Source organism: Amblyomma mixtum, chromosome 4, assembly GCF_055824585.1.
Source record: "Amblyomma mixtum isolate Tamu chromosome 4, ASM5582458v1, whole genome shotgun sequence".
In the NCBI taxonomy this organism is placed as follows: domain Eukaryota; kingdom Metazoa; phylum Arthropoda; class Arachnida; order Ixodida; family Ixodidae; genus Amblyomma; species Amblyomma mixtum.
This window is the reverse complement of record NC_143015.1, coordinates 148,201,302-148,220,346: the sequence shown is the minus strand read 5'-3', so window position 1 is coordinate 148,220,346 and position 19,045 is coordinate 148,201,302. Positions and strand designations below refer to the sequence as shown.

The following is a 19,045-nucleotide window of genomic DNA, read 5'->3' as shown; positions in this document are numbered from 1 at the left end:
TGGGTCTGAAGCTGTGCCAGTTTGATATGCGAGAGACAGGCGTCGTTTCCTTTCTGTAAAACCAATTTTCGCAGGGAAGGAAACGACGCCTGTCTCTGATATCTCGGTGAACACCCGAAACACGCCCTAAGGGAAGGAAAATTAAACGGAAATTGGTTTTTAAAGAAAGGAAACGATGCCTATCTCTCTCATACCTCCGTCGACACCCGAACCAAGGCAGGAAAAATGAAATGAAAATTAGTTTTAAGGAAATTAAATACGCTGACTGTGATATCTCGGTGTACACCCGAAAAGAATGGACATCACAGTATACATGTCTCTAAAGCACCATTCTAAGACAACACCGTATTCACTAGACGCGGCTTTGTTCATTCCAAACCATCGTGCTGGCGTGGACGAGTGGTTAGCGTGCTCGTCTCGCGCTCCCGAGGTCCTGGTTCGATTCCCTAACTAGACCAATTTCCTACTCGGTTCTATTTATTAATGCTTCTGGGATTTTTCGCTCACGGCCAAAGCCGCCGACGTCGACGACGACATCGGCTTTTCTGCGACACGGGGCACTTAACGCTGTCGTTTTAAAATTACTATTGTATAAGTTATTTCTTTACCAATGTATAAGATTGTCGCGTCCACAAGTATTTTTTTTTTTTAAAAAAGGGGGATGATGATGATGATGATGCATCATGGTTTTGGTTTAGAGACGACAGATTACTCCCGCGCTACATTAGCGGCCCTATTTAAGGCGCCGCGTTCCGAATAAACGGGGCTGTCTCAAGCTCGGTCAGCGTTTGCGTCAATGTCACTCTCTTCAGGCCGCCGTCACAACGTGCGCAACGTGCTCCGGCGCGGCGTTCCTGGCGGCCACGCCGACACAAAAGTTTTCACAACCACGACCACCAAGGTTTCGTCAAACACATGAAGTAGACGACGAGGACGACATACGGCCGTTCACTGTGGAGCATCATCATCACTGTGGAGAAGACGAAGAAGATTTGCCCTTCGTGTCTTTGCAAGGGTAGAACGCTGCCACCCAACTGGTCATGTCCCGGAAATCGAGCACCGCTGAGCCGCTTTTTGGCAGTGAGTACACACTTTTTCGTTATCCCCGTCTCATCTAATAGTTTCAAAAAGTTATCACCGCGAGAAGGATAAAAACCTTAACGTTGTACGCCCCTCCATGATCTATACATTTGCTTGATGAGATATATACATAGGTTTGGTTTGGTTTATTGGGGTTTAACGTCCCGAAGCAACTTAGGCTATGAGGGACGCCGTAGTGAAGGGCTCCGAAAATTTCGACCACCTGCGGTTCTTTAACGTGCACTGACATCGCACAGTACACGGGCCTCTAGAATTTCGCCTTCATTGAAATTCAGCCGCCGCGGCCGGGATCGAACCCTCGTCTTTCGGTCAGCAGCCGAGCACCATAACCACTGAGCCACCGCGGCGGGTATACATAGGTTAGTGCTGACGAATTCAGGTATGTGCCTCTTGTGAACTTCCTCAGTGTTAACGATGGTGCAGTAAACTGCCGGTCTCTCGATGTCTTTTGTAAAAGGGTGTGAAGCTAGCGTCGGTTGAAGGTAGTGCTTACTCTGTGCAAAGACAGGCAGTGTACGAACGCTTCTCCCCCCGCGCAACCGGTGCTGCCCGACACAGTTTTCTTCCAGTTGGTTTCCTCGAAAACCAAGTTTCGTATTAAACTTCTGACTCAACCATTCGGCGTACACCTTTGCGGGTGGGTGTCATTGAAGAAAGATGGACAGCTGGGCGAGTTGGTAATATTCACTGTGGGTGGTACAGCACGAACTAGACGACGGACAAAAGCAAGTCCGGGTGGTGCCATATGAGTTCTAGATCCACATACCATGCGTCGCTTAGTCTGGAGCCGCTCATGACACGTATTCGAACTGCGTCCGAATATTTCGCTCGGACCTTTATTGATAGAGCGTTTGTGGAATTAGCGTTCGCAGGCGCGTATCGGTTTCATTTCTCAGAGCGCAATCTCCGTCGAGGTCGAACGCTGAGCCACATACCGTGCGTCGCTTAGACGGTCTGGAGGCGCTCATGACACGTATTCGAACTGTGTCCGAATGTTTCGCTTGGACCTTTGTTGATTCAGCGTTGTGGAATCAGCGTTCGCAGGCGCTTATCGGTTTCATTTCTCGGAGCGCAACCTCCGCCGAGGCGGAACGCTGAGGATGACTCATTAATGCTGTTAATGCTTTAGCCTTCACATCATGTAAGCAATCTTAAGTGCCCTCTGAATTTTTTTTTCTTCTCATCATTGGGTTTTTCGCCTTAAAATTGATGGGTTTTTCAGAAGAGGTACTGGCGCGGCGACTTCCTTCTCGGCGGACGCGTAAACCGCGCCTTAAGGGGAGGAAGCGGAAATGAAAGAAGAAAGAGAGAAAGAGGTGCTGTAGTGGAGGTCGTCGGAATAATTTCGACCACCTGGTGATCTTTAACGTGCACTGGCATCGCACAGCACACGGGCGCCTTTCACGTTCCGTCTCCACCAAAGCGCTGCCGCCGAGGTTGGTTTCGAACCCCGGTACTCTGGCTGTGTAGCCGAGCGCTGTAACCATTGAGATACTCCAGTGGACACCTTCACTATGTAGCCCGGAATGGAAGAAATGAAAAAAAATTCAGGGGCGCACTTTGTTGACCTAAAGTGCGGTGATGCGAAAGCCTTAAGCGCAGTGTTAACAGTGTTGCAGATAAGCTTCGCCTCTAAGAGCGGAACGCGACAGCCAGAGTCCATAGAACGCCATCGCCCGTTCGGTTCTACGCCTTGCTCGTCGGTAAATTGGTTTTTGAGGAAAGGAAATGTATATGTCTCTCATATCTCGGTGGACACCTAAACCTCGCCGTAACGGGAAGGGAGGAAGATTGGAGGGAACGAAGACACCGTATTCACTAGACGCGCCTTTGTTCATTCCAAACCGTCGAGCTGGCATGGCGGAATGGTAGCGTGCTCGTCTCGCACTCCGGGGACCGGGGTTTGATTCCCAAGCTCGGCCAATTTTCTACTCGGTTTTATTTATTTATCTGGTCTGACTAGAAAGGTTAATTAGGCTAATTGGTTAAGTCAGCAAACCACTAAACTCAGTCCCACTTACTTGGAACATCACTATACGATCCCTTTAATTGGTTGCATGGTTAGTAGCCAAAGTACAATTGGCCCCGTTTGAAATTCACGCACTGTGACGTCATGACTGTTTCGGCCAATTGAAAAGCGTCACATTTCTGTCGACAACTCCTGGTTACAACGATGATGTATTAAAGGCTTCCGCCTTAAAAAAAATGGCTGAGGCTTAACTTGGTTAAGCCTGGAGAATGCGAAGCATCATCGTGTCGCGTAATTTGGAGGCGCCCAACCACAGCGACGGCGCGAGGTGGGCCCCCGTTCCTCCACTGTCGTGACGTCATCGTGTCACGTGGTGTGACGTCATGTATCACGTGATTTGGAGGCGCACGACCACAGCGACGGCGCGAGGTGGGCCCCCATTTCTCCACTGCCGTGACGTCATCGTGTCACGTGGTGTGGCGTCATCGTGTCACGTGATTTGGAGGCGCACAACCACAGCGACGGCGCGAGGTGGGCCCCCGTTTCTCCACTGTCGTGACGTCATCGTGTCACGTGGTGTGACGTCATGTATCACGTGATTTGGAGGCGCACAACCACAGCGACGGCGCGAGGTGGGCCCCCGTTTCTCCACTGTCGTGACGTCATCGTGTCACGTGGTGTGACGTCATGTATCACGTGTTTTGGAGGCGCACAACCACATCGACGGCGCGAGGTGGGCCCCCGTTTCTCTACTGTCGTGACGTCATCGTGTCACGTGGAGTGGCGTCATCGTGTCACGTGATTTGGAGGCGCACAACCACAGCGACGGCGCGAGGTGGGCCCCCGTTTCTCCACTGTCGTGACGTCATCGTGTCACGTGGTGTGACGTCATGTATCACGTGATTTGGAGGCGCACAACCACAGCGACGGCGCGAGGTGGGCCCCCGTTTCTCCACTGTCGTGACGTCATCGTGTCACGTGGTGTGACGTCATGTATCACGTGTTTTGGAGGCGCACAACCACATCGACGGCGCGAGGTGGGCCCCCGTTTCTCTACTGTCGTGACGTCATCGTGTCACGTGGTGTGACGTCATGTATCACGTGATTTGGAGGTGCATAACCACGGTGAAGGGCTGAAGTGGTAGCTAAAGTAGTATGCTTCGCATAAAAAATTGGCGGGGGCTTAGCTTTTCGCAACCCACCAACAGAAGGAACGCAGTGCGCCGCTTCTACAGGTCACGCGTGCCTACCGGCCGCCGCTGCGCGACGACTCAAAGCGTGTTCGGCAATTTTTTACATTTTGTTTTCGATGTTGTTGCGACTGAGAGAAAGAAAACATAATATGCAGCTGGTGTGACGTCACAGCGGCAGTAGCGCCACAGGTGCGCAGAGAGGCACACACACACACACACCGTAACTGCAGCCGGGCTCTCTGAAGGAGCGAGTTGGTCGCCCATATTCACTCCACTAAAGGTCAAACGTAACTGCGGCCGGGTCACGCGAAGGCAAGAAAGTGCGAGTAGTATTGCTTTCGCAATAAAAGGGGGCTTTAGAGAGCGATATGAAAATAGGGCATGTCTGTTACCGCGTAGAATACGGCCACATTCTATTCCGAAACAAGAGTTTGGCTCAGTGGTCAGGGCGCTCGGCAACTGAGTCGGAGTACCCGGGTAGGAATCCGACCGCGGCGGCCGCGTTTCGATCGAGGCGGAAGGCAAAAGGCGCCCGTGTGCTGTTGCGGTATCAGTGCACGTAATAGATCCCCAGGTGACCGAAGCTTCACTACGTCCCTCTTTTTTTCTTCCATTCCCCTTTTAACCCTTCCTTACGGCGCGGGCGTTGCGGACATGCCTTTCATGGACTCGGACAATTTCGACCGTTTTCTGCGCTTCATCGAATTTGCGGGCTTGAATTTTGTGTCGAATCTAGTGATCTCATCGAGAGGACCACAGGGATGCCAAAATTTCCGAGGTTGGTCTTTTTTTCAGATTTCTTTCACTCATTTTAGAGCGCAGCTCTTCAGCACCCGTTTCCAAGTTTCGCGGCGTCGCCGTCGCCGTTCTCCCTCCTAACCAGCAGTGGACACCTTAGTCGCGATTTAAGCTCCGAAACCAATGGAGCGGGAGCTTGGAGAGTAGAGGGTAGGCGCCTAACTGCCCTCATGGAACAGCGGACACCTCAGTCGTGCTTTAAGCTACGTGGCGGTAGTGACAGATGTGCGCTGCATGCGTTGGCGTTGACAACATTGTGCCAGAAACGCGGCATTAAAGCCATAGGCCGTCGGCGTTCTTTGTGTGCATTGGCGTTGATAACGTTTTACACTCCGACCATTTCAAGGAAAGGAAGTGTGCATAATTGGCTCCCTGAGTCAGTAGAAGCCTGAATAGCACTTATAGGCACGTGGGGTGATGAGAGAGAGATGTGGGCTGCATGCGTTAGCGCTGATAACGGTGAGCGAACTCTCACGATCAACCATTAACTGCCACCTGCCAGGGTGGCGGCGCTGCCTATCCAGTGTCCAGAATGCACTCAACGTTACAGGCGAAAAGCCGCTCTTAGTTGCCTGATGCGCCGTAGCTTTCGCTCTCTAACAAGGTTCAGCAGTAGTTGAAGCGCAGCTAACTTTGCGTTTCTCCTACATCGAAACGCTGCCACCGCGGTCGTGTTCGAACCCTGGAACTCGGATCGGTGGCGGTGGATCTTGATATGCGCACCACCCGAGCCGAAACGCATAGCCGCCACCGTTTGCCGCTGCGAACCGCCTGTCTATATCTATGGCGCCCTTTCCTGCGTTTCGCGGCGTCGCCGTTGCCCATCGCCGTCGCCGTTGTCCGCTGTAACCAGCAGTGGGCACCTTATTCGCGCTTTAAGCTGCGAAGCCAATGGAGCGGGAGCTTGGAAAACACAAGGAAGGCGCATAACTGCCCTCTTGGAACAATGGGCACCTCAACCATGCTTTAAGCTAAGTGGCGGTAGTGACAGGTGTGCGCTGCATGCGTTGGCATTGACAACGGTGTGGCAGAAACGCGGCGCTGAAGCCATAGACAGTCGGCGTTCGTTGTGTTCATTGGCGTTGGCAGCGTTTTACACCGTTCATTTTAACGAAAGGAAGTGCGCATAACTGGTTCCCTGGGTACGTGTGGTGATCCTCTTGCTCGTAGCGCCTCCCACGGCTGTGACAACCTTGCGAAATACTTGCATACACCTCGTCTTTGAGAACGAGGCATTGGTGCAGCAAGTCGAGCATATATCCATCTTATTTCTCCAACCACAAATCTTCCTTCATGGAAATCAAGAAATTTTAGTGGAGCAAGTGGAGTGTGGCCTTAGAGAAGTCTACTTCGGTCCGCACAAATTGGCACGAGACCGTGGCTTCTGGGCCAAATTGGCGCAACCGAAACAGACGCGTGCGAAAAGCGGCGACACCCGCAGAACACCACCCCCATATTAGTCTCGCGCAAGTGCGGAAGAAGGAAAGAACTCTTTAGTTATCCGTTCTATTTGTGGTTTTGCACAAGACAAGCCACTAACGCCTGATGGCGGCTTCAAAATTTGGTGAAGTTTAACTCTTCTTAAACTAGCTACACAGCGAAAGCTCTGTTCCGTTGCTTCTCGTCGCTCCTCGGTCTCAGCGTCTGGTTTACAGCGCCACGTTTGGCTCGCGTCCTCTGCAGTGCACCTTCTCGGTGAGCTATATCGACTGATGATCGGACGCGTCTCGTGCGCGGCGAAACTGGAGGAGGAACCGCCGACGTAGCAACTGTTACACCCTCTCCTAGTCACGTGGTATCACAACGGCGAAGCCTGCTAGCGCGCGCAGCTGCGCCTCGATCTCCCTCCTGCCCTTTCCTAATCACGTGGTATCAGCGGCGGATCCGGCGAGCGCGCATAGGAGCGCCTCTGCTTGGCGAGTCACGTGGTTTCCTCGCGCTCCAGGGCCTCAAGGTCGAACGCGCATCACGATTGGCCTTGGGAGACATGCAGTAATAGGGCTTTCGTTCTAATAAGCGCATTCTTTTCGGGCATTCACGGGTGAGCCAGACGAGTCTAGAAACTGATGGCTCACGCTCGTAACTTCTCTTGTGCCTAATAGGCGCGGAAAGTTGACCTTGAGTATATAAAAATTAAGGGGGCACTTTGAATGTCTAAAGTGCGTAGAGGCGAAAGCGTTTTCCGCACCACTTTCACTGCCTTTGTGGCACTGGCGACGTCACCACTGGATGACGTCACACACAATTGATGAAGTAATGACAAAATACTAATTAATCACTAATTACTGATTAATGACTAAGTGCTGATTGACTGCTAATTAACGACGTTTAAGCTTCGCCTTTAGGAGTGGAACGGGACAGCGTGTTGTAGCGCTGCCAGGGAGTCCATGGAACGCCACCACCCGTTCGGCGCGATGCCTTGCCCTTTGAACGCACCGCTTTTTGAGGAAAGGAAATGGCGCAGTGATTCGCTGTCATCTCGGTGGACACCTTAACCGCACCGTATAGGATGGAAGGAAGAGGGAGTGAAAGAAGAAAGAGAAAGAGGGGTCGTAATGAAGAAACTGAAAATTGTATTTGAGGAAAGGAAATTACGCACTAACTGTCTGGCATATCTCGGTGGACACCCGTCAAAACGCGGATACTTCTGCCGACACGGCTGTCGACCCGGCTGCCGACACTGCTGCTAACTAGACAGTATGAGACATTAAAGGTTTTCGCCTTAATAGTTCAGTCTTGCCAGTATTCATTATGGCAGTACTCAGTGGTGTCTTCAGGTCCTTTCGTCCGACAATAAATTTCTGCTACACTTATGGTCAAAGGAATAGGACTTCAAGTTAAATGCAGCGGACGACGCAGCGAGCTATCGCAAGGATAATTACAGGGATAACGTTGAGACTCGGAGAGACCAGAGTGAGTTATCCAGCTAATGCGAACTAATATCCTACAGCCGAAATTATGAAGAAACGGACATCGGCAGGCTATGTAATGCTAACAAAGGATAACCGGTGTTCTCCTAGAGCAACGGAGTAAATTCGTAGAGAACGTGGGAAGTTGAGATTAGGGAAGTTTGCGGGGGTAAGGGCTGACACAGGACAGGGTTACTTAGAACTGAATGGGGGAAAACGGGTTAGAGTTCAACGTGGCTTGAGCCTAGTTATACGGGCGTAGGCTCCGTGAAGCCTGGTCTCCACTGTCTCAAATCAAATGTTAAGGCCAAAAGTCAAGGTCAGGTACCCAATGGTCATAGTCATATGATCACGTGGCCACACTACCATAGCTTGGGCCGTACCACCACGCAGTTAAGTTCGCTTTGACCTTGTGAGGCATTGAAGGTCATTGTCTCATCCGCATCGAAATCGCGAGTGGCACACCGAGGAGAAGGGCTTTCACTGTAAAACATTTTTATTGCGTAAGCAACACTGCGCCAGGTTTCGAGCCATCGCGTAGCTCCCGGCGGTGGCCACGGTTGACCTTTAGCCGCAGCGAGGTCAAACTGATGGAGCGCCGTTGCCATAGCAACTGTTTCAGATACGCTCCACCAGGCTCCACGCTGCTTACGCAACTTGCCCAGTTTAACCAGAGCTGAACCTCAGCAAATTTTTTCTGCAGTGGGTGTATCTGGGTGGATGATTGTGACACCTGAAAATCCTGCACCTCCTTAGACATTTTTCTTCCCTTTCTGCTGATATCCCAATCGCTTGTCGCGGACATATTGCTCAACTCTAAGTGCATCTTCTCTTTGTTTCTTTCGCGCGCACAAAACTTAAACTATTCTGAGCATTCATTTTTTTTCCTGTTTGTAGCGGAAAGTTGCATGAAGGAACGTTGTGCGGTATGCCTAAATATGCACCCACACTTCTTTTTCAGTTTCCTGCCCCACGTGCCTACGTGTAACACCCTGTAGGCACTGCCTCAGTGCGTGGCGTCGCGGCGGGTCGCCAGAGGCAAAAGACGACGTCAAAGTAAGGCGGCAGTTTTTTCTAGCACCTTTTTTGCTATCCTGAAGCCTCTAAGTGGCTTGAGCGCACACTGTCGTAATAGCGAAATAACGAAGAGCTAAGCATTGAAGTTGAACACGTTCCCGGGCCTTTTTCCCGGAAAAAGCTAGGACAACAAATGCTGCGCCACTCACTTCCAACATTACTAAAAACACTTCACTGCAATCAAATTTACATCAACCGCACTAACATTTCCAAGGTAAAGGGTTTCCTTGAAGAGCTATAATCAAGCCGCTGAATGCATTAACACCTTTACGAACAATACTGTTCACTTTTAACTGATGTGATCATTCTCATGGCCTTATTGTTTATGCTTTTACTGCGGTGCAATAAATGCTTTGTTATTTTATTTCTAACTTGCATCGTACATATTCCACCTACAATTGTATAATTTCACTGTGAATTCTTTTGTCGAGCTTGTTCTGTATAATCAATACTTCTTTTACATTGTTCCCCCATATTATTTCTATAGGTACTCATTTCTATAAACATTGCACTTAGAATTGTAAATTGGCATTGTGTAAATTATTTTGTAAGATTTTCTGCGCATAATTAACATTTTTTGTTCTATTCTACAATCTGTAAATGTATCTGTTGTTATGCTAGAATTTTGTCGTCGCCAAATGCCATGAAAAGGGGGCTCGAACGTAATCAAGTGGACTTTCTTCCCTTTTTGTTCGAGCCCCCTCCGTTGTTTTGAACGGAAATAAACTCAATTTTATTTTAAATTTGAATCTTATTCAGGATTGCGAAAGACGTTCGCAGGCAAGCGCCGGTAGCAGTAAATACCGCATATCGAACGGGACAGAGGCAGCACTTCCAATATTAGCCACGCAACATTGAACAGAGATAGCTTAAAGGAGGCAGAACGAACCGAATGCTTTTAAGCCTCCTGTTTTGATTTCTTTCGCTCTCGCGCTAGTCGGCTTGACGTTCATTCTTTGAGGTCGTTGCCTGGCAAATCCTTCAGTTTTGCATTCTAGCTTGTCGGTTGTCATATAAGACCAATATTTGTTCATTTCGTAGAATAGTATGCTAGAGCCCCGTGTACTGTGCGATATCAGTGCGCGCTAAAGAACCCCATGTGGTCGAAATTTCCGGAGCCCTTCACTATGGCACCCCTCATAGCCTGAGTCGCTTCGGGACGTTAAAGGTGCACTGAAGAGGAATCTAAACTCGTCTTTTTGCGCGGAAACTCGATCTACATTTTCCGAGAATTCATGAAAACTTATAATTACTCCGTGCCGCCGCGGTGGCTCAGTGGTTATGGTGCTCGGCTGCTAACCCGAAAGACGCGGGTTCGATTCCGGCCGCGGCGGCCGAATTTCTTTGAAGGAGAAATTCGAGGCCCGTGTACTATGCGATGTCAGTGCACGTTAAAGAACCCCAGGTGGTAGAAATTTCCTGAGCCCTCCACTACGGCGTCACTCATAGCCTTAGTCGCTTTGGGATGTTAAACCCCATAAACCAACCAAACCAACCAACCTTCTAATTACTCCCCTGTGCGGCCGATTTCCCTAATTTAAATGGAAATAACGTCGGCTTTCGCCTTGTTTTTTATTTCCTGCAGACGGGGGGAGGAGTCGACCATCGCATGGAGTGCCTTTCAGGCAGTCGCGTGGCGGCTTTGCATTCGCTTTTATTATTTTTTTAGGTTTCTGTGACTAAACAGATCTAGTCAGAGACTACATAACTGCAAATTAGGCCCACGGAAATAAAAATACGCGTGGACTCTTTGCCTTCGCCGATCACTACGTATCACTCCACCGATGGCAGAGCGGCAAGCCGCGACGGGACTGGGTGGAAGGTTGGTTGACTCCTCCCACCGTCTGCGGGTCATTAAAAAAAATGGCGGGAGCCGGGACGTTTAATCGGATTTAAATTATGGAAGTCGGCCGCACAGGAAAAATTCGAAGTTTCTAAAAATGCTCGGAACGTGTAGATCGATAAAGCGGATGGTTGGCGAGTTGGTACGACTTTTTCCTGAATAACAGCGCGAACTTGGACGAGGACTGATGGAAGACACCCAAGACACACAGCGCCCGTCTATGTTTCTTCCTTCAGTCCTGGTCCAGGGTCGCGCTGTTATTCAGGAAAGTGTAGATCGAGTTCCGGCGGTAAAAATGCGAGTTCAGATTCCTCTTCAGTGCACCTTTAAACTCCCATTAACCATCAACTAAGTAGTATATGCTAGTCATTTCTTCATTGAAGCTGGAAGTTGTGCGCCAGCCTTCTTGTATTGTAGAAACGGCTGCGATGCCGGCTACTGATGGCAGTGGATAGTTTCAACTACGCTGAAAAAGAAAGTATGGGTAGAACCCATACGCGCCCTGTCCGTTCATAGTTAAACGCACGCTGTGGAAACCATTGCTTATTTTTTTTTTGTCGTTTTCGAAGTGCAAACCTTTTGTAGCTGGAATGGAGTTCTCAATATATACATTTGAGATGAACTCCTAGTGGTTACTGAACTGTTCTGGAATACCTGCATGCAAATAAAATGTGCGAATCACATTTATTTCGGTCCGGTTTCAGAGTTCGATGAGTAGTAAACAATAATAGTTGGTCTACGTGGCATGGCCCGTACGTGGTGTGTGTAAGGTAGAGAAAGCGCTCGCGTGTAGCGTAACGTCTTCTATTCAGTGCACGGTATGTATTATGGATGAACCGAAATTCGTCTGATGGAGTGTTACAGTTGTGCGAAAGCGCTAATTTAAAAAAAAAAAGTAAATGCAAGGATAAGATAAAAAAAAAACACGGCGACAGATTGTCTAACGATGTATAACGTTATTCGAATACGTAACACGCATTCCTATTACTGCCTAGCTGTACAGAAAACATTTGAACGCGTGTACACACGAGTGCTCACGGCCAGTGAAAGGAGACATAATCACACTTGTCTATAGCGCTCGAGTGGTGTGCTGGGGAGCAAATGTAGTTAAATCTTATCGCAGCTGCTTTGATGGGGGCTGGTGCCTTTGTGGTGCACATGTATACTAGGCTTCTCCCCAGCGCAAGTATTATCAGTGAAAGTCAATGCCTACTTTAGAATTTCGCTTTATTTCCGCTGGACGGCACCGCTGCCAGCGTTCTAGACAGACGTGGTCGACTCTGTGCTGGCAAGTGGAGAGGGTGGGAGCACAGTCCATGTATTGTTGTTTCTGTTTGTGAGTCTTTTGTGTCCGATGCCCGTTATATAGCTGAGTCGCTTTGTCAACAACAGTTGATTGTCATGCTGTCCTGTCCTGTTGCTTTCGCAGTTCTCCCTCGAGAAATATCTGGGAGGCGACGAGCTCGCAGATGTCGAGTTCATCGTGGAACCGCATCATTTTCCGGGCAAAACGGGCACGTTCAAGGCGCACCGGACAATCCTAGCCCTGCAGAACGACGTTTTCAGGGCCATGTTCTTTGGGAACTTTGGAGGCAACCAACGTGTCGTCATCACGGACCTTCATCCGGATGGTGTTAAGGGACTGCTAAAGTGAGCGCTTTTCTTGAATGCGAGATGTTTTTTAGCTGCTCAGTCCATCGAAACTCGAAAAAATTCAGGGGGCACTTTGACTGTCTAAAGTGGGTAGAGGCGGAAGCGTTTTCCGCACCACCTTCGCTGTTTCTGTGGCACTGGTGGCGTCACATATATTTGAGTACTAATTACTAAGTGATGGCAAATCACTAATTAATTGTTAATTACTGGTTAATGCCTGAATACTAATTAACTGCTAATTAATGACGCTTAAGCTTCGCCTTTAGGAGTGGAACGCGACAGCGCGTTGTAGCGCTGCCAGGGAGTCCACGGAACGCCACCACCCGTTCGGCGCGATGCCTTGCCCTTTGAACGCAACGCTTTTTGAGGAAAGGAAATGGCGCAGTAATTCTCTGTCATCTCGGTGGACACCTGAACCGCACCGTAGATGAAGGGAGGAAGTGGGTGTGAAAGATGACAAAGAGGGCAGGTAATGAAAGAAATGAAAATTGCATTTGAGGAAAGGAAATTACGCAGTAACTGTCGCACATATCTCGGTGAACACCCGTCAAAATTCAGGGGGCACTTGTTTTACCTAAAGTGTGGTCACTGATGCGTGGTTAAGATCTTAAGCTTCGCATCTAAGAGTGGAACGCGACAGCATCTTGAAACGCTGCCAGGGAGTCCATAGAACGCCATTGCCCATTCGGTTCTACGCCTCGCTCGTAGGTAAATTGGTTTTTGAGGAAAGGAAATGTATCTGTCTCTCATATCTCAGGAGCACATCGGTCCACATATCTCGGTGGACATCTAAACCTCTCCGGAAGGGAAGGGAGGAGGATGGGAGTGAGCGAAGACACCGTATTCACTAGACGCGCCTTTGTTCATTCCAAACCATCGAGCTGGCATGGCGGAGTGGATAGCGTGTTCGTCACTCACGCCGAAGACCGGGGTTCGATTCCTGAGCTCGACCAATTTCTTAATCGATTTTATTTATTTATATGGCCTGACTAGTAAAGCTAATTACACTAATTTGGTAATTAAGCAATTAACTAAGCTGAGTCCCACTTACTTGGAGCATCACTATAGGATCCCTTCAATTGGTTGCATGGTTACTAGCCAAAGTACAATTGGCCCCGTTTGAAATTCGCGCACTGTGACGTCACGACCGTTTCCACCAATTGAAAAGCGTGACATTTTCTGTCGACAACTGCTGCTTACAACGATGAGACATTAAAGGCTTCCGCCTTAATACTACATTTTATCGCAGGAATTAGATTATCTGCTAAGTTGCTTCACCGAGCCGCCGCGGTGGCTCACTGCAGTATGGCGCTCGGCAGCTGACCCGAAAGACGCGGGTTCGATCGCGGCCGCGGTGGTCGCATTTCGATGGAGATTAAATTCTAGAGGTCCGTGTACTTTGCGATGTCACTAGGCGTCCCTCATAGCCTGAGTCGCTTTTGGACGCTAAACCCGCGCCAACCAAACCAAGCGTTCCCAATTTAAGATGATGTTCGGTAAAGACAGCCCCCGAGACAGGGAAATAATTACAAAAGATGCGAAATGCATGACGCTAAAAATAAAATAAAATACCAGCACGGGAAGGTCAGCTTTTAGTGTACTGCGTACAATGCTATTCTCCTATCCCCAACATTCAGCTTCACTAGACAGCTCATGAAATACGTCGCTTCTGTTGGAATGCAAGTTTTCTTTTGCGCTTTCAAATAATATTGGCCTTTCTAGAACCTTAAAGTTCTTGTCTCTGCTGGTATCTTAAAGGTTCTCCTTTGCACCCCGGTCACCTTTCAAAACTCCTTTGCATTTTCAGCTCGGGTCTTTTCACCACTAAAGCTTACATTAAGAAGCGTCAACAGCTACAAACGTACGCATAATATGTGCTTCTTCAACAGGCAGTGTGTTCGTTCCATGGACAAGAGTAATCTTGGTGCAACCACAAGGCCACAAAACTATTGCATGGAAGTTTTCTTCTTTTTTTTTTGAAGCCATGCAGCTGTCAGCAAAACCTGAAAACTGTGAGCGCTGCTTTCGTTTCAAAGAAAAAACACGTCGGCTTAGCATCGTTCTCAGCGTGTGGCTTTGCTATTTAAAAATAAGTAGTTAACAACCCTGCAGAAGCAAAAAATACGTTGGCTTAGCAACGTTACCAGCGTTTGGCTTTGCTGATTAAAAATGAGTAGTTAACAACCCTGTTTCACCCTAAATTCCACGTTTAAAGCGGCACTGAATGTGTGTATGTGCAGGTGAGCTTGTTTCCACGTGCAGACTATTAGATTGCCTAATCCTTATCCGCTATTCTACGTGTGCTTAGGCTTTTTCGAGAGTAAATCCTTCAAGTCCTTTAAAAACTTTTACGCGAGCCGGCAAAGCCAAAGTGACACTCAAGCAACCATGATGCACCCCTGACGGAGTAACGAAGGCTTCTTTCGCCCGTCCGTGAGAAAAAAAAAAAAAAAGAGACGAGAAAGGAAAAAAAGAAAAAAGAAGAATCGTTTACAACTTGCACTTAAGTCTGCTTAGGAGGAAATATGCGAAAGCTTTTCTCTTACTGTGCGTCCTTCCTCCTCATCCGCGTCCGCCATCTCGACCAGCGCCGTACATTGCGAGAGGGGTTTCAGTGTGTGCCGCAGGATAGCGCTACGACTGTACTCATGTAGTTCCAGTGACTTTAACTTATGTTTGCCCATAGGAAGCGAATAATGACTCATGTACGCCTCAGTACACATCTAGAGGATACGTTTCTGAGGCACCTATGCGTTCACTACACGCCTTTACTCAAGGTCAGAAGTTCAACCGTCTTGGCGGCCTGGAAGTGTTTCCGTCTCGCACGTCTGAGGCCCGAGGTCGATTCTCACCTACGCCACCGTTTAAATTTTATTCACTTGTCTACAGCTGTCGACGCCATTCTTGAGCCAAAAAAAAAAATGCTTTCAAGTTAACAAAGATCGGGGAACGAAAGACATCTTGTCTGCCGTCGTGTGGCTCTCTTGACAACATTTTTGAAGCGAGAGCTTCACTTTAGCCAAGGTCACCGTTTCTGGGGATTTGACCTTGAAGCAAGCCAGAGGTGAAATTTCCTTCTCTTAACGCGCGGTTCAGGAGACCGCTGAGATGCGAGACAGACACTGTGAGACAGATACTGCTCCATTTCCTTTCCGCAAAAACCAATTTTCTGTTTCCACTTTCTTCTTTTCTTCTTTCACTCCCTTTATCCCGTCCCTTACGGTGGAGTTCAGGAGTCCACCAAGATCTGACAGTTACTGCGCCATTTCCTTTCATAAAAAACCAGCACGAACAAGACAAGAGGGCCGCCGGGTTAACGTTGTAGAGGCCGTTGATTTTGAGGAAAGTAAAGGCGCACAACAGCCTCCCTGGGTCAGTGTACACCTTAATCTCGCTTTCATGTTCGTGGCGTCGGTTTCCACCTGCAAAAACCTGCTTTGGTTTGGCTTGCGCTTTGCGGGTGTTAAACATCCCAAAGCTACTCAGGCTATGAGGGACGCCGTAGTTAAGGGCTCCGAAAATTTGGACCATCTGGGGTTCTTTAACGCGCACTGAAATCGCACAGTAAACGGGCACAGTAAACGAATTTTGCCTCCATCGAAATTCGACCGCCGTGGCCGGGATCAAAGCAGCGTCTTTCGGGTTTAGGTTAGGTTTGGGTTATTGGGGGTTAGATTAGGTTTAGATTGGGGTTAGTTTAGATTAGGTGATTGGGGTTAGGATTAGGTTAGGTTAGGTTTAGGTTATTGGGGTTTAACGTGCCGTAGAAGATCAACCAATTAGGTGAATCCAACATCGCATCCGCGGACTTCCTCGAAACGGGTTAACAAATGTGCGCGCGTTAATCTCCGACGCAGGTTCTTCTACAGCGGGAAGTTGGAACCACAAAGCATGTACGAGGCTCTGTACATCCGCAGTGCCGCCACCAAATACCTCGTCAACGATCTGGCCGCGATGTGCCTGGAATACGTGAAGCGTAGCATGGGACCCGAAGACGTGTGCCCGGCGATAGACTACACCGCAACCACCGGCGAAGACGGCGGAGTGACCGCGTGCGCTAAAGCGATCCTCCGCACCTCCAGCGACTCCGTGCTTGCCTCGGCCACGTTCAAAGCCAGCTCAGAGCGTGTCGTCAGCTTCGTTCTCGACCATGTGAAGAACGTCTCGGAGGCTACGGTGCTGGGGGCCCTCTACGCCTGGGGATTGGAGCAGTGCAGTCGCCAGGAGCAGAGCGGCGGAGAGGCGCCCGCCGTGAGGACGGTCGTGTCGCCCTTATTCCCGAAGATACGGTTCCTGGCGCTCACGGCGACGGAGTTCGTCCGCGGGCCTAGCATGTGGGGCTTGCTGGGTGATAGGGAAGCCCTCGCCCTGCTCTGCAACATCCTCAGTGAGGGCGCGGTGCCGATGCCAGTGGGCTTCTGCAGGAAACGCACTTCTCGTCGGTAACTTCGTTGATACGCTTCATCCTTCACCGTGTGGCGTCCAAATGTAGCGAAGTGCCAAAGATGTGGTTCATAATGCTCACTTTTCAGTTACCACACACCCCTTCAGTGTTAATGTTTCACAAAATTTGCATACACCATTCTAGAACTTTTTTTTTTTTCTGGCTTTCAGTTTAGCCAACTGTCTTCATTTCGATTGCGGTGATTTGTTTTCTTCACCTTCATTACTTTATAGCGCCTATTCATAGATTCCTGATGTTGGCTTGATCCAAATAAAACTTCAGCTTTCGTAGTGTGTTTAACAGCTTCCGTCCCTTTCCTTAACCTCGGCGGCTGCTGAGTTTTCTTGAAAGCCACTGGATAGGCAAGAACGAATTGTAATCCTGTTTAAAAAGAAATTTGAAGGCTTCTGCGAGTACTGCGTTGCTAGGGCCATTTTTTTTTACCTACAATAGCTACACTAGGTTACACTAGCTACACTAGTGTAACCAAACCAGTCGTGCATAGCTCCATTTTCTTTTTTGCCAATGCAGAAAATGTGTAGCTCCACCCACCTACACGGACACATTTCTTATGCGCCTAGTGTAGCATGAGAAATACACTTACCACACCGCATCTTTCAGAAGTGCAGGCTAGTTGACGAAAAGATTGGCTCAGTGGTTACGGCGCTCGGCTGCTGACCCGAAAGACGCGGGTTCGATCCCGGCCGCAGCGGCTGAATTTCAATGGAGGTGAAATTCTAGAGGCCCGTGTGCTGTGCGATGTCAGTGCACGTTAAAGAACCCCAGGTGGTCGAAAGTTCCGGAGCCCTCCACTAAGGCGTCTCTCATAGCCTTAGTCGCTTTGGGACGTTAAACCCCACAAACTAAACCAAACCAAAAGATTGGATAAGTCGCTTTTACTCGGTCGGTGTCGTCGGCGCCGAGTGACCCCCACCCATAAAAATGCAGGTCGTTTGCACACTGTATCAGTCGAGGTGGCCAGCGAACAAAAGCACTTTATTGCTGAACGTACAGTGCTTTTATAGCCGCAAGGGGTGTGGCAACCAAGGCGCATATCTAATCTAGGCGAGCACGATGAATCGCCGCACCAGGCATGGCACGTGCGTCATTCCCGATACATCTTCCCTCCTGTGGAGAAGAGATGCCAAGTACTTGGTTGAAATTGCGGTCGTACCGCAGACGCTGCGGTGGTCTCCTATCTCTGGTAGATCGACGCAATGCAAGATCCTGCGGAGCCGTTGAGCTCACAGTCGGTCCAGTCGTAGTCACGGGCGGCGGCGCCTGCGGAATGTTCTGGGAGCTCACAGGCGACTCTCCAGTTGCAGCAGGTGCCGTGGGTTGCAGTGCTTCACACGCTCGTTCGCTCTCCCGGTCTTCACATTCGGGGGCTTCTTGCTAGAACAGCTCACCAGATGGAAGCAGATGCTGTCGGTTGCGACGTAGCACTCTCTTGTCTTCGGTAACTACTCGATAAGACCTTGGTGCAACTGCTCCGGTAACTTGAGCTCGGCGATTGTCTTTTCCTGTACTCTCACGACATCGCCGGTGTTGAGAGGTGGTAACGTTCTCCCCCGAGTGTCTGCCTGGGCTCGCTTGAATACTCGTATGCTTGGCTGCTGCCTGAAGTCTGGGAGCAGAGTGCGAAGCCTCCTGCCCTGCAAGAGTTCACCAGGGGAGCGGCCATCTTCGAGTGGAGCGGATCTGTAGTTGAGCAACCCGAGCCAGAAGTCTTCTTTTGTCTCTTCCGTTTTCTTTAGGATTCTCTTCACAATCTGAACCCCCTTCTCAGCGAGTCCATTCAATCGCGGGAACTCGGGGCTCGACGTGACGTGGCTGAAGTCGTACCTGGATGCAAAGAGAGCAAATTCGTAAGACGAAAACTGCGGCCCGTTGTCCGTGTGGACTTCCATTGGAATGCCGTGTCTTGAAAAGATGGCGCTCAACTTCTCAATTACGGCACTGGATGTTGTACGAGTCAGCTCCTCCACTTCCGGGAAGTTCGAATGGGCATCAAAAACCGACAGGTACGAGCTCCCTCCGTACTGAAAAATGTCGACG

General features: G+C 49.5%; 1 protein-coding gene across 2 annotated transcripts; it reads left to right on the top strand.

The window, feature by feature from the left end:
- The first annotated feature begins 728 nt into the window (after positions 1–728).
- Positions 729–17,282, top strand: LOC149348697 (BTB/POZ domain-containing protein 6-A-like). Of its 2 annotated transcripts, none has more exons than XM_089588271.1 (4): positions 729–1,080; positions 8,932–9,026; positions 12,320–12,540; positions 16,401–17,282. In XM_089588271.1, exons 1-4 carry the CDS (start codon positions 1,041–1,043, stop codon positions 16,987–16,989), a joined length of 945 nt encoding a protein of 314 aa, XP_089444397.1. In that variant the 5' UTR covers positions 729–1,040; the 3' UTR covers positions 16,990–17,282. The 2 variants fall into 2 exon arrangements, with proteins under 2 accessions (XP_089444397.1, XP_089444396.1); XM_089588270.1 differs by lacking the exon at positions 729–1,080 and adding an exon at positions 4,865–5,041.
- The last annotated feature ends 1,763 nt before the right edge of the window (positions 17,283–19,045 follow it).